Source organism: Rhipicephalus sanguineus, chromosome 4 (assembly GCF_013339695.2).
Source record: "Rhipicephalus sanguineus isolate Rsan-2018 chromosome 4, BIME_Rsan_1.4, whole genome shotgun sequence".
NCBI lineage: Eukaryota > Metazoa > Arthropoda > Arachnida > Ixodida > Ixodidae > Rhipicephalus > Rhipicephalus sanguineus.
In genome coordinates this window covers 11264779-11278403 of record NC_051179.1, presented here as the reverse complement: position 1 = coordinate 11278403, position 13625 = coordinate 11264779, and the positions used below count along the sequence as shown (strand labels likewise).

The window sequence follows — 13625 nt, the reverse complement described above, 5'->3', positions numbered from 1 at the left end:
TCGGTAGTGAATTTCTGCCCGACTCTTTGTAGCTGTAGGTCAGTCTTTGCCGTAGAATGCAAAGGAGGTCTGATCACTCTAACACGTCACTCGTGCTTCGGTGAGACTATGCTGAGGGCTTTGAAAATGTGACTGAGTGGTGTGAGAACTTGTGCTGTGGCAATAAAAAGTGTGGCTTCAATTTTCTCCCTCAGAATGCTACTTCAAAAAATTCCAGTCACAATGACACGCAAAATGCAGTAAGTCTGAGCAGACTTTGTCTGCAGTGTGGTGTTTGAGTGAGTGGTGTACTGGGTGTTTGTGCGCTTCTAGCGGTGTATTGTGAATCTGGTGATGCGTGCATATTTGTCCTACTATGAAGCTTCCTTGTTCAGTTTAGCTTCAGTGTGTCAAGCTTGGATTTAGCCACATACCGAATCAATTCATATGATTTTGATGCTGCTACGAGGATATTCAAAATTGATGTTATTGTACTGGTAGGATTGGCATTTTATTCTGGTATTTACATGTAGGACTGAAACTTCAAGGCTGTGGGTAATGAAATTGAATGTGAAGGTGTAATATTAAGAGAAAGACACTGTGGACCTCAGAGCAGGATCATGCAACTGATGTTTTATTGCTGTTAAAAATCTAAATTGGGCAAATCATACAAAGGATAAAACGAATAGTCAGTCATCTAGGGATCATACTGGGAGGTACCAAGCAGAAGGTGAAGCAATCAAGAACCGCAGAAGGTGTGACTAGGAGATGGAGTCCACTGATGCAAGACACTGCAGACTGCTGCCTTGCAGTGGTCATGATGTAATGTGTAATAAAATTTGGCTTTTTGGAGCAAGAGAGGCAGTAATGTCATTCCGTGCCAAATATCCCAGCCATTTTGGCGACCATCTGTAATGTATTAAAAAAAAAACGTGCTTATTTACTGCATTTCAAACAGAGATTTGCTAGAACATTTCGGACAGAAAGAAATGTGTGGTCACCTGGGAGCCTTCCAAATTTTTGCAAAGAATCTCCTGAATTTTGTTCATCAGAAAATTTATTTGAAATTTCTTGTGCCAACAACAAATTTGGTTTATAGTCAAACCTCGATATAACGAACCTCAGTTTAATGAAATTCTTCATGTAATGAAATTTTTTCATGTAATGAACTCTAGGCCCCATTGAAAACCACGTATCTTCTTTTTTTGTGTGTGTGTGATTTAATGAGGTAATAATATACTGCACTTCTGATTTAATGAAGTGCTGGCGCATCACACGCTCGTACCAGGAGGCTCCTTGCAAGGCAGAGGAAAATGAAAACTTTAGGCAGAACAAACAGTGCGCCATTTGCAAGCGCCGTTTAATGCATGAATTTTGGCAGTGGAACCCTGTATTGAAATTAGAGATATACCAAGCCAAATGTGGCTTGTTTAGGATTTCTGGGGTAGTGATGTGCTCATCTTTTCTCCAACCCGCTAAATTCTCAGTTTATCAAATGATGAGGTAGATGGAAATCTTTTTCGGCCTAAGCTAAACTAAGAGTCAACAGCGCGAACAGGGCCTGCCCTGTTGCTTGTGCTTCTGTTTCCTCGTTTACTTTGCGGTGGTAAAGTTTTCTTCAATTATGACTCAATACCAGCTAGCTCAAAGCAGGATTCTGCTTGAACAGATTGGTGGAACTCATTCCCCTATCATTAAATTAATGTGTACTGAGGAGATTAATCTGTACTGAGGTTTGGTAATTTTTATAGCTGCAGATTCATTTGTTGACTCTTGCGGGCAAAGCCTCGAAACATTGCTGTGTCCATGTACTGCAATGCATGAAACCTGCAACCACGATCTTCACTTTGTTGCCACACTTGCCACATCAACCAGTTGTAGTATTTACTGTGATCTACTGCTGATGATGGTAAAAGGATGAGGCTCTACAAGAGTCCACAAGCTTTATCACTGATGGCAACATTACAGACCACAAACACACAATATGCAAAAAACTATCCTAGCAGGTTTCTCTAAACTCCTTGAAACCACCTCAAAGATGGTGGTTCTCATGTGGCCAGTGTGCAGGGCAAAGTACATAGAGTTTCCTTCAATTACTTAGAGGAAACCCTGGCGCTGCAATCGTTCAGCCACCGTGGGAATGATGGGTAGCACAAGGATTTGCCTAATCTGCATGCTTACGTCTTGGAACACTCTTGTGGCCTTGTTTACTGCTGTGTTTTGGTGTTCGTTTCGGATAAAAGAATGGACTGTTGTCAACTCCGGGACCAGATATGAATTGGTGAGCCTAAAAAGGCTAAAGTGGTGAAGTGGGACTCTTTTGCTAAACTTTGTCTTGCGACAAAGTGGATGCAGGCGACGCGGAGTCAAATGGAGCCGAAAGAACAAAGTTTAGACAAATCCGTGTACTACCCATCATTCCCATGCTAGCTGAAGCGCCATGCGTTGCAGCTCCCATAGACACTAGCACCAGAGTTCCCTCTAGTGTATTTATAGGAAACTCTATGGCAAAGTATACCTGTGCATTTTTTGCTCATTGCAAGCGCTCTCACTAGCTTTGTTTAGGGGGCATGTAGTGTCCTTCTTTGCTGCTTAACCTAACCTATTTGTGTGCTTTGCATGTACTTAGTTGAATGTAATGACATTGTCTAGCTACATGTTCAGAACCTTGTATTTTTTGGTGATGGTATGATGCCAATGTGTGTAATGATGGGCCTTGTGTTAAGAGGCAAGAGTTGAAAATGCAAACCATGTCTTGAAATGTCGTAGGCAAACTTTTATGGCTGATGCACTGTCAATACTGGTTGATGTCTCAGGCTTCTTCACAGAACTGTGCTGTGCAAGAATTAAGTGATGTGATTGAATCACATTGTGAAAATTGCTATGGAGCTGGATCCTGAACTGTTTTTTGCTTTTTCAATAATTATTTCAAGGCTTCCCAAGCAGAGGAGTTCAAGAATCTCAAGAGCAGCTTTGACACCCTTCATCAGGAGAAGGAGAAAGTCGACAACGAGTTGGCCAACCATGTTGCTCTGCTTCAACAGGAGAGGGACTCCAAGGCAAAGTTAGCGAGTGAGTTGCAGCCCTTCATACTCCGTTATTCATGACAACTTCTCACACAATGCCAATGCCATGTAATCATCGAATGACCTCACTATCAGAATTTATTGCTTTGTAAGTCTATTGCCACAAAAGTATTTTTGACTCTTTCAAGTGTGAACGAGTAAGGGATTGGACGCATGCTTAAAAGGGGTAGTGGCACAAAATGTCGCGGCCGAGCTAGCCTGCCGGATCGATTCCCGTGAACATGCGTATATCATCTGCACAATATCAACAGCGAATATAGCTTGTGAGGTATTTTAAATGAATTTTGAAGCTTGCGTGAGCGATCAGCACCCTCGCACTATTGACACCCTCAAAGGTGACCCTCGGTGACCCCCCTACTTCCCTCATGCGACCACGGTGCACGAAGTTGTGATGACGTCATCGCCGCCATTTTTTTTTCGCCGCATTCGCTCCAGCAGCCTACTTCTCGGTGGCTGCTCGCGAAACGCACAGAAGTGCGTCACAGTTCTTTGTGTACGTGATCGAGTGCTTCACCTGCTAGGTGGTGATAGTTGCACCCGGAGGCTTGTCATTTTTGAAACCAAAACTGACACTGGTCGGTAATGAGGAGCCTGTAATTAATTATCTGTCGTACACTGCCGCAAACGATGTGCGGTGTTATGACTAACAGGCCCCCAGCAACACATTGCAGCAAAAAAACACATGGGCCAAAATTTTTGTGTCTGTACCCCTTTAAGCACTTTTTCTCTTGTTTTGTACTGAGAAGCACGCTGGAAGCAACATAGCAGAGGATGATCAAGGGTCAAGAAGCTATGTCAGTAAGCGCTACAGTCGAACATGGATATATCGACCTCGAAAGGGATCTCAAATTAGTTCGATATATGAAAAATTCGATATAAAAAAAATACAGGCCCCGAGACCTTACCAGTGGCGGACGATCACCTATGTAAGAATGGCAGACTGGGCTTGTTGGTTTAACATATTTGAAGTTTAAGGCGCTAATAAGACATGGACGAAGATAAGGAACACACGAAGATAGGGGCGCTCCGTGTGTGTGTTCCTTATCTTCGTCCGTGTCTTATTCGCGCCTTAAACTTCAAATACGATCACCTACAATCGGCGCATTCAAGAATGACAACTAATTCCACACACACGACGCAACAAAATGTTTTATTTGCGCGAAAAAAAATCGCTTATCTTGGCCTGCTTCTTCATCGTTGAAATGAAGTTGAAGACGCTGGCCTTGATCTTATCGAGGGTGTCCAGGTGGGACAGCCCGGTTCACTCCATGTCGCCACAAAAACGGCGAATCGAGCCGAACGCTGCGGCCACTTCAGCGGCAGAGTACGCGCTTGTAGCCGCCGCCTTGTCCGGACGATCTTCGTCGTCACTTGAGCTGTCGGCCTGGGCATCCTGGGTCCCTGCGACCGCAGCTGCAATGTCCTCATCAGCGAGGCTCGCAACAGCCTGAACATTGCAGTCTGCTTTCTCAAAATCGTCTGCAGACACTTCGGGTGGAACAGCAGCTGGGATGAGGGACGACAACTCGTGAAATGCATCGTCTATGTGCTTGTCGTCGCCGTCTTCACCGGTTTCCGCAAATTCCACCGTCACGAAGCCTGCCTTCCGGAAGCAGTTGGCCACCGTGTCCGTCTTCCCTTCTCGCCAGGTGCCCATCACCATTTGAATGGCACCAAGCAGGTCAACCTTTCAGCTCAGTGCCCATGCGGATGTTGACCAGCAGCCTATTAAGGAGTCACCTCCTGTAGCCCACCTCGAAGGACTTGATGATGCCCTGGTCGAGCGGTTGCAGCTTCGCTGTCGTGTTGGCCAGCAGAAACTTCAGCTCGATGTTTTTGAGCTCGCAGAGGAGCACGCATGCAAAAGAGGAATGCGGTGGTATGCGACAACTCACGGAAGTGAGCTCCGCCAACAAAGCGCTCACGATCAGTCGTGATGGTGGCCATGGCTACCCGGGCGCCCGGGCTACCTGCGAGGGCAGCAGCGATGTACGAAAGGCGTGAGCTGTGGTTGGCTGAGCAAATGCGAAAGGGGCGGCCTGTGGTTGGCTGATCAAAACTCACAAAGCTGCAACAAAAAAAAAAGAAAGAAAAGTTGGAAGGAAGAGGCCGTCGGTTTCTTTGTTCCTGCTCTCCGAGCCGACGGTAACGCAGAGAAAGTATGAGAAAGAGAGAGAGAAAAAAAAAGAAAAAAAAGCCCTTTCACAAGTTGGAGAACGCACCAAACAGGAGTACAGTCCGAGCCCTCTTGCCCTCACGTTTTTCGAGCATTTCGGGTGTCGGCTGAGGCGCGGTGCCGCGAAGGTCGCGGCGCTCAGCAAGTGCCGAAGCGCGCCTTCCAGCTCGCGCGGCGTTCGATATATCCGATGGCGGGTAAAAGTACCGTTTGATATAGACGTGCGGATTTCTATACTTTTACAAAGGATTTTCAAGGGGATTTCGAGTTTGATATAGCCGAAAATTCGATATATATGGGTTCGACATATCCGTGTTCGACTGTATTATCTTGAGCATGTTCTCGTGATCATCAAATCAGTCAGTGACTGTGTCCTTCCGTCCTTTGACTTAGTCGGGCCTTTTGGTTATGTAATTTACCGAGAGAAAGAGCGAGCGATTTCTAGCTGTGTTCGAAATGTAATTGTAAATTTGCTGCCACGTGCAGTGCTATAATATTTTGCTCACATGTTCACAGAAGCCTCAACTACCAATGGACAGTGTTTTGTGACCATGTCAGAAGGGAGTGTTGCAGGGCCCCCTCTAAGGAACACAGTGGAGCATGAGGCCATTTTGGTTGTCCTTCTGTCTGCCATACAGTCTTCCTGTATTTGTTTTGTTTCTCCACAATATCCTTGGCTTGACACATGCACAAACTGAAAGCCACAACATTTTATTTTTTCTTTCATTCTCTCTCTTTCCTTTTTTTTATTAGTGTAGCGAGTGCTTTCACAACACGTGGTTGCAGGCAAATGAATGTGTGAGGTTTCTCTGATGCAGCTGGCAGGCAGGAGCAAGGCACTGTCCCCAACCATGCAATACCTCCAGACAGTTAAGCCTGAGGAAAAATTGGAACACTACGTTCCTTTTTTTTTCTGTGGCCATCGAGAGGGCACCTGTGAATGAAGAGCAGTGAAATGTTATTTGAGCTGTAATGTAATTACTGTAGGAATGAGTTCTTTAATAAATACTCTGTTAAGATATGTATAGCTTGAACTTCACTACGACACATAAAAAAATGTAATGGCGGTCTTTCCGTCAATAATTAGGGAAACAAATATGATACCGTAGGCATGACAGAGTTGAGCTTCAGCATAGGTGTACTGGTTAAGCTGTCGACATTGTAGTCTGTTCTCTGCAGTTCATGCAGTGTTTACTTATAATAAATATGGCTATGCGTAGTAAAGGTCTTGGAGAGCTCGCGACACTCCTCAGCAGTTGAAATTTTGTGTCTGGCCATATGTTCTTCCTCAAAATTTGTGTAGGTGTTTAAGAAAAAGTCCATCACCTGAAGAGAAAGAGTTGAAACAAAGTATTCTTTGCCATCTTTCACAGTGGGTAATGAATGTTCAGTTCTGTGCGATTGCAATAAATGTTGCAGTAGTAATGAAAAATGCTGATACAATTGAGCACAAGGTTTTTATAAAGACACTTACTTGTGGTACTAGCTGGACTTATGGCTAGCATGCAGGTTGCGTGAAAGGAAGTCTTTATATTATGTTCCAATGTGGATGAAGCTTGTAGTAACATGCTTGTCTTAATTATAGGGCAATTGGAAGAGGCACTGCAGGCCAGGAAGACTGAAGGACAGTTGGATCTGATGCTTCAGGTAAGCAGCACGCGGGTTGTTTTAAAGTTGTTCACTGGGCGTGAGAGGTTCACCCTTTACTGTTCTTTAATTGCAGATAAAAGTTTTATTTGTATTTATTTCAGAAATAACCCTAAGGGCCCCCAGAGGGGTATTGCCTAGAGAGATAAGTCTGCAAACACTGTGACATAACTATGACAACGAATGGTAAACATAATAAACAAAATGTGATTAGAAAATCAGAAAATAATATTACACGAACAAAGTAGTGTATAACTGAAAAGAAAAACATGTTACAGTGCATGTATAATAGGGCTCTAGCACATAATAGTAACAAGATTGTTACGCACTAGTTAATACAAATTCTGTATAATGTCAAGAATGACAGATGCAATTCAGTCATAATTAATCATCTGTCAACAACAAAAGCAAAAAGAGAAAAAGTGGTACATGTGCACTAAAAACATCCACAAATAAAGTTGCCAAAAGAAAAACTGAAAGGTTAAGTTTGTCAATGTGCTCAGTAAGCAGCAGCTCCTGGAACTTGCTTTTGTTGAAGTAGTGATGTGCAATGGAAGGTTGTTCTGAATGATTGTAGAGCATGGTAAAAATAGATGGGAGCAGCATGGTCCTCCTGGGAGTTCCTTTAGAATTTTGTGCTTGGCTTGGTGTTGCAATAAGCACAAGTCTTATGAAGATAGCTAAATGTCGTTTGGCTATTGCATACGTCTCGCGTGCCAGGTCTAACTAGGATATCTGCAGGCTGAATATCTCTGTGCACTGGCTCGCACAAAAAACGCCAGGCCAGCGCGGAACACGCAGCATAGTCACAGTGAAAGCTGGAGGAGTGGCTTCTCTAGAGCCTGTGGTTAGCTCTCTTGGGGCTTGGAAGGGAAAACGGAGCTAGTTGGTATAGATGCACACTTGGGACTGTGCAGCGCTCACAAGAAACAACGATGGACGAAAGTGCACACGACATGCGCTGACTCTCAGCTGAATTTTAGTTCAGATGAGAAAAAAGAAAAAAGTCAACTAGGAAAGTCATCAAACCATGTGACAGGTGCTGCAAACGAAAAAAAAAAAAAAAAAAAAGGGTAACAAACAGAAAAGCTTTTTTTTGGTTTGTAGCACCTGTTACATGGTCTGATGACTTTGCTAGTTTACTTTTTTTAAATGTGTTTCTGAATAAAAATTGTCTTGGGGCGACTACTGCAAGTACAGTTGAAAGGTACCCACTTCGCCATAAATTATCATAATTTTGTGAAGTAAGGAAGTGCCCACTATGCCATAGTTCATCATTCTGCAGAGAAGTGAGGTACCCGCTACGCATCTGTAAGGCACTTTGTGTATATAGTTGATGCATGTGGCTGCTGCTTATGATATGCACATCACCGACAACTGCTACTTACAATATGCGCATCATTGTACCGTAGCATGCACTTCATTGCAATATAACTGACATCTCTACTCCAACTTGTTTGTGTCCTTCTCTGCCTGGTCTTTCGTCTTTCACGCTGTTTCCCTCCAATATCTCTACTCCAACATGAGTTCCAACGTTATGTCAGACCATGAGCTACCCTTTACACACCAGTGTAGTTGTCATGCTTGGCGAGCTAACAATATGCGCTTAACTACCAAATTTAGACATCGATACACTTCGTAACGCGTGGCTACAAGCGAAAAATAGGCTCACTGACTTCTTCACACGAAACCAATTCCCACAGTGCGTGGGATCTGCGTGGGAATCTGCCATTCATTTTGCTTCATTTGCCTTTTACAGCGAAAGCTGTTATGAGATCATTTCACCGGCCATTTTTGGCGCCGTAGTTGTCCGCCGCCGCCGCCGGTGCCCGTAACCACTATCGCTCGAAATAAGAAAAAAAAAAAAAAAACGAAATAAGAAAAAAGTTACAGGATGGAACGAGGTTCAAACTTGGGCCCTCTGCGTGGGAGCCCAGTATTCAACCTCTGAGCCATGCCGGTGCTTGAAACTGCCTTGCAAAAAGACCCTATACAGTCATGTCGGGAAGGAACCACATTACCATATGTAATGTAGCGTGGTAGAAGAGTAAAATAACAACCAAGTGTCACACAATGCAAATTCTGTAACCAGGCGTCACACAATGCGAATTGCACAACGAGTGAGTTGTTGAATTCTTCCAACCCATTACAAAGAGCTCTGCCATAATTCTTCATCTTCATTAGCCACAGCATCAACAAAGTGCGCATAATGCCTCACAGGTGTTTAGCAGATACTACGGTTCTGCGCAGAATGACAAAAAATTGCGTAGTGGCTGCTTCCTTCCTTCACAAAAATTATGATTTATAGTGTAGTGGGTTCCGCGCAAGTGCCTTTCTATTGGTTGCCAAGGAAGCCCATAAGGCTCCCATGATCCATTTCCTCAGGGTAAAGTTAATTCCCTTTCTCTATCTCTTTCTCACGTTAGCGTATGTTATAAAGTGTGGTGGGAGAATGAAATAACGACCGGGCGTCACACAATGCGAAGTACGTAACTAGTTGGTCATTTAAAGCTTCCAACCCATTACAAAAGACTCAGTCATAATTCTTCATCGTCATCAGTCGTCCCATCAAGAAACTGCACATAATGCCTTAAAAATGGTACCTCGCTTCTCCGCAGAACGACGAGTAATGTCGTGGTGGGTGCTTCCAACTTCACAAAAATTATCGTTTGTGGCCAAGGAGGTTAAAAAAAATTGTTTGTGGCGTAGTGGGTACGTTGCTAGTGTAGTTGTATTAGTAGCCACAAGAGAGTTTATAACGGGCTCTAAAAATGCCGCTCTTCGAGCTTTCGCGGTGACTGTGCTGCGCTTTCCGCGCAGGCCTGGCATTTTTTGACTTTAACTTATTCCATTGTAAATTGTAAAAATCCTTTGTGTCTACAAAGGCTTCTATAAACAAACACCTTAAGGGTGTGTGTTTAGCCCTCTGTGACGCAGTATCCATATTTTGATACTTTTGCCGTTTCTGTGCACTATTGACAAGGAAAGGACCATGAAGACTGAGCTTATGGTAAATTAAACGTTCTTCTTTCCTAAAGTTCTTTCATATAACCTTTGGTTGTAATATTTTGCTATACACGATCGGTTGGACATGGGGTTCTTCGACAAGAATTTTGAAATTTGTATTTCCTCTTTACCATTTCAGGGGTGCTCGTCATGAGCAGATAACTATTGCATGTAACTAGTTCATTTTATGAAGAAATATGGCATGACTGACTGTACAAAAATGAGATAATTAATTACATAGTAGTGGCAGTGGCTATAAAATACACCACAATTCCTTATAACGCTTCCACTTGCCTTAAATTGAGTCTCCAGAACCTTGCCATTACTTTATGCACTTATCATGCATTTGTAGAGAGTCGATCATGATGCGTGTTTGAAGGGGTAAAGATGGTGAGGTGTGTGGATATACAAGGTCCATTATGAAAGTAATGCGCATGGTTTTATTGTGACGCATCTATCCATGGCAGCACTGTAAAACCGGTCGGGCAATGTGGTGGGGAGTCTGCCCTTCCAACGCAGCTGGTCGCCAATTTACTCCGAGCAGTGTGAGCGGAAAGAAGTGCCTCCGCGTGAAACATGAAACATGGGATAGTGACCGAGGATCTGCAAATGCGCAAAGTCTGTGTGAAGCTGGTGCCGAAAGTGTTGACGGAAGATCAGAAAGAACTTCGAGTTTTGCGCTATCAAGAATTGCTGGATTTGATTCAAAATGAGCCGGACTTTCTTAACTCTGTTGTAACCGGAGACAAATCCCGGAGGTGAATCCTGGATGTTCGAGTATGACCCAGAATCGAAGAAGCAGCGCAACAAGTGGCAGACAAAATCATCCCCCGCCTCAAGAAAGCACGAATGAGCAAGTCTCGCATCAAAAGGATGCTCATTTCTTGTCTTCGTCTTTTTTGTGCTACTATTATACCATTATGGATGCTCATTGTCTTCTTTGACGCCCGAGGAATAGTCCATTTTGAGCTTGTACCCCAGGGAAAAACTGTCAACTCAGCCTTTTGCCTGGAGGGGCTCAAGAGATTGAAACACCGGGTTGCGTGTGTGTGGGCTGCCATCAGACACAGTCAAGCTCCACCATGACAATGCCCCCAGCCACACGTCCTTCATCGTTATCAACTTCCTGGCCCAGAGCAACACCCCGGTGATCCCCCATCCCCCTTACAGTCCTGGCTTGGCTCCGTGTAACTTGTTTTGTTTCCCCGACTGAAGAGAGAGCTGAAAAGAAAGCATTGGGAGACCATGGAAAACACGCAAAAGCATGTTACTACATTCCTGAGAGACATTCCCATCGACTGCCAGGGCGCCTTCCAGGCTGGGCAGACACATTTCCGCAAGTGTATTGATGCAGGGGGAGAGTGCTTTGAAGAATTTTAACCATTTGTGCCGGTCCAATCAAGAAATCTATTTTTCCCAGAAAATGCCCATTACTTTTATAATGGACCCTGTATACTCTTGTTCCTCTCTTAATGCTTCTGTGCCATCTTGCTTGTAGCTATATCACAAGCTAGCTCAGATGTACAAGAACACAGTGCTGCTTTTTCAGAGACAACTTGAAACCTGCCGCACTGAGACTGCTCAACTGTATGCAAGGCTGCAACAGCAGAATGTGGCTCAGTCTCAGCATGTGGTGGCGAGTGGAGGCCAAAAGCCAGTTGCCAATGCTCCTGATTTCTCTGCTGGTAATGGACCCGCACATGCTGCTGCTCCTGCACCCTCACTTGCACAAGGCGGCAGTGAACAAAAAGCCAATGCAAAGGTGAACTCTCATAACTCTGCTGCCACTTGAAGCGTACAATTCTGTGTGAATATTAATGCTTGCTTGCGCCATTGTGAGTGGTTCTAGAGTGTGGACATACAAGTGAGCAAAACTCGATGAGAATCCAAGGAAAATAGGCAGTCACCTACGCAGTCACATCTAATTATAACAAAGTTGTGTCCAACACGTAATATTTTTGTTATATCAGATCTTTGTTATAAACATGTGCATTACATTCCAACATCAGCAAGAAACCTTTTATACGCTTTATATCCAGCCAGTTGTTTTGCTCTGTGTTTGTGACATAAATGTTTGACTGTGCTTGTTCTGCATAGAACACACGTAGCAAACATCATAATCTAGATATTTAAGATATACCACACGATTCCTTTACCACTTCTAGTGCCTTGCTACCTAGTGCTTTGCAATAGGTGTCGAGGCACTGGAAGTGGTAAAGGAACACGTTCACTTGGGACAGGTAGTGACAGCGGAGCCGAACCATGAGACAGAAGTAACTAGAAGAATAAGGATGGGGTGGAGCACATTTGGCAGGCGTTCTCAAATCATGAATGGTAGTTTAGCCCTATCCCTCAAGGGGAAGGTGTATAACAGCTGCATCTTACCGGTACTTACCTAGTTCAACTTAAATTGAGGGTGACACAGCGAGCAACGGAAAGGAAAATGATAGGCGTAACCTTAAGGGACAACAAGAGAGCAGAGTGGGCTAGGGAACAGAGGGGTGTTAAGGACATTTTAGTTGAAATCAAGGAGAAAAGAGCATGGGCAGGGCATGTAGCGCGTAGGCAAGATAACCGCTGGTCATTAAGGTTAAGAGACTGGATTCCAAGAGCAGGCGAACTCACAAGGGGGATACAGAAAGTTAGGTGGGCAGATGAAATTGGGAAATTTGCGGGTATAACGTGGCCGCAGCAAGCACAGGACCGGGTTGATTGGCAGAATATGGGAGAGGCCTTTGAGAATGCTACAGATGCAGAGTGCTGCATGTTTTGGTGCCAAGGCACAAAAGAACAGTCCATACACACTTAGCAATGTCAGTGGTGTTGTCTGGTGTTGCATCAGTTTGAGCTAGCCAAGAAGGGGAAGTACCTCGAATTGGACGTGCCAGGTCTTGGTACTGGTGTTACTACCGTATTGGGGTTCTTAAAGCTTGGCGTCACACTGAGGGTTGCTGTGGCCTGTACTGTCAGTGCGTCTTGAAAATGGGTTGCAGGCCAACACCACGAGGGCATCACGCAAAGGCCAAGTGACTCATGCCATTGTCCAAACCTTTATAATGAGAGTAGCTTGTTTATGATGTATTTGTGGATGGGAAGAGGTTGAAGGAGATGAGTGGGGGATTTATTTGTGTATTTATGAAAGAGTTGCAGCAAACACATTCACAGCAAAATGCCAACTTGACATCGACTCGCCCGTGAATGTTCAGCATACCATAACTTTTTTTTCAAATGAGTTTAGAACATCCATTCTTGTTTATTGCATACAGTTCTCATTCCAAACCATTGTGATATGCTGATTTACTTTGTAACTCTGTCAGTTTAGGAAAAATCTTGCTCCAAAAGAGGCGCACAAGGTGCTGATATTTTAAAAGCTACATATTATACAGTCGAACCCGTTTATAACGAACTCGAAAGTGTCGCGAAAAGTGGTCGTTATATCAGTAGTTCGTTGTGTATGGATTCGCCCTTAAAAACTTGCGCTTTGCGGCCAAGCCGTTTTTTTTTTCCTTTGTGCACTTTTATTAAAGTGCTAACAACCCCTTTGGTGACAAGCTAAGCTTTTTCGCGTCGTGAAGCGACGCCCGCTGCGTGCTCACGAGTGAATTAACCGCCTTTGCAATGAGCTGACACCGTTTCACCGAAGCGCGGTACCGCGACGTGGAGCCGATCGTCCCTGGCTAGTTGCGTGCAGCGCGTCGCCTACTCGGGTCGCGGAGTCACTGCCGGGCCGC

At 44.4% G+C, this 13625-nt stretch overlaps 1 protein-coding gene across 4 annotated transcripts in view; it reads left to right on the top strand.

Moving 5' to 3' along the window:
• Nucleotides 1–13625, top strand: part of LOC119389379 (Golgi integral membrane protein 4) — a 54177-nt gene that overhangs the window by 8903 nt on the left and 31649 nt on the right. For all 4 annotated transcript variants that reach the window (XM_037656609.2, XM_037656608.2, XM_037656610.2 and 1 more), the window contains exons 6-8: nt 2913–3051; nt 6827–6888; nt 11444–11656. In XM_037656609.2, coding sequence (XP_037512537.1) covers nt 2913–3051; nt 6827–6888; nt 11444–11656 — 414 coding nt within the window. The remainder of the gene's footprint in view (nt 1–2912; nt 3052–6826; nt 6889–11443; nt 11657–13625) is intronic.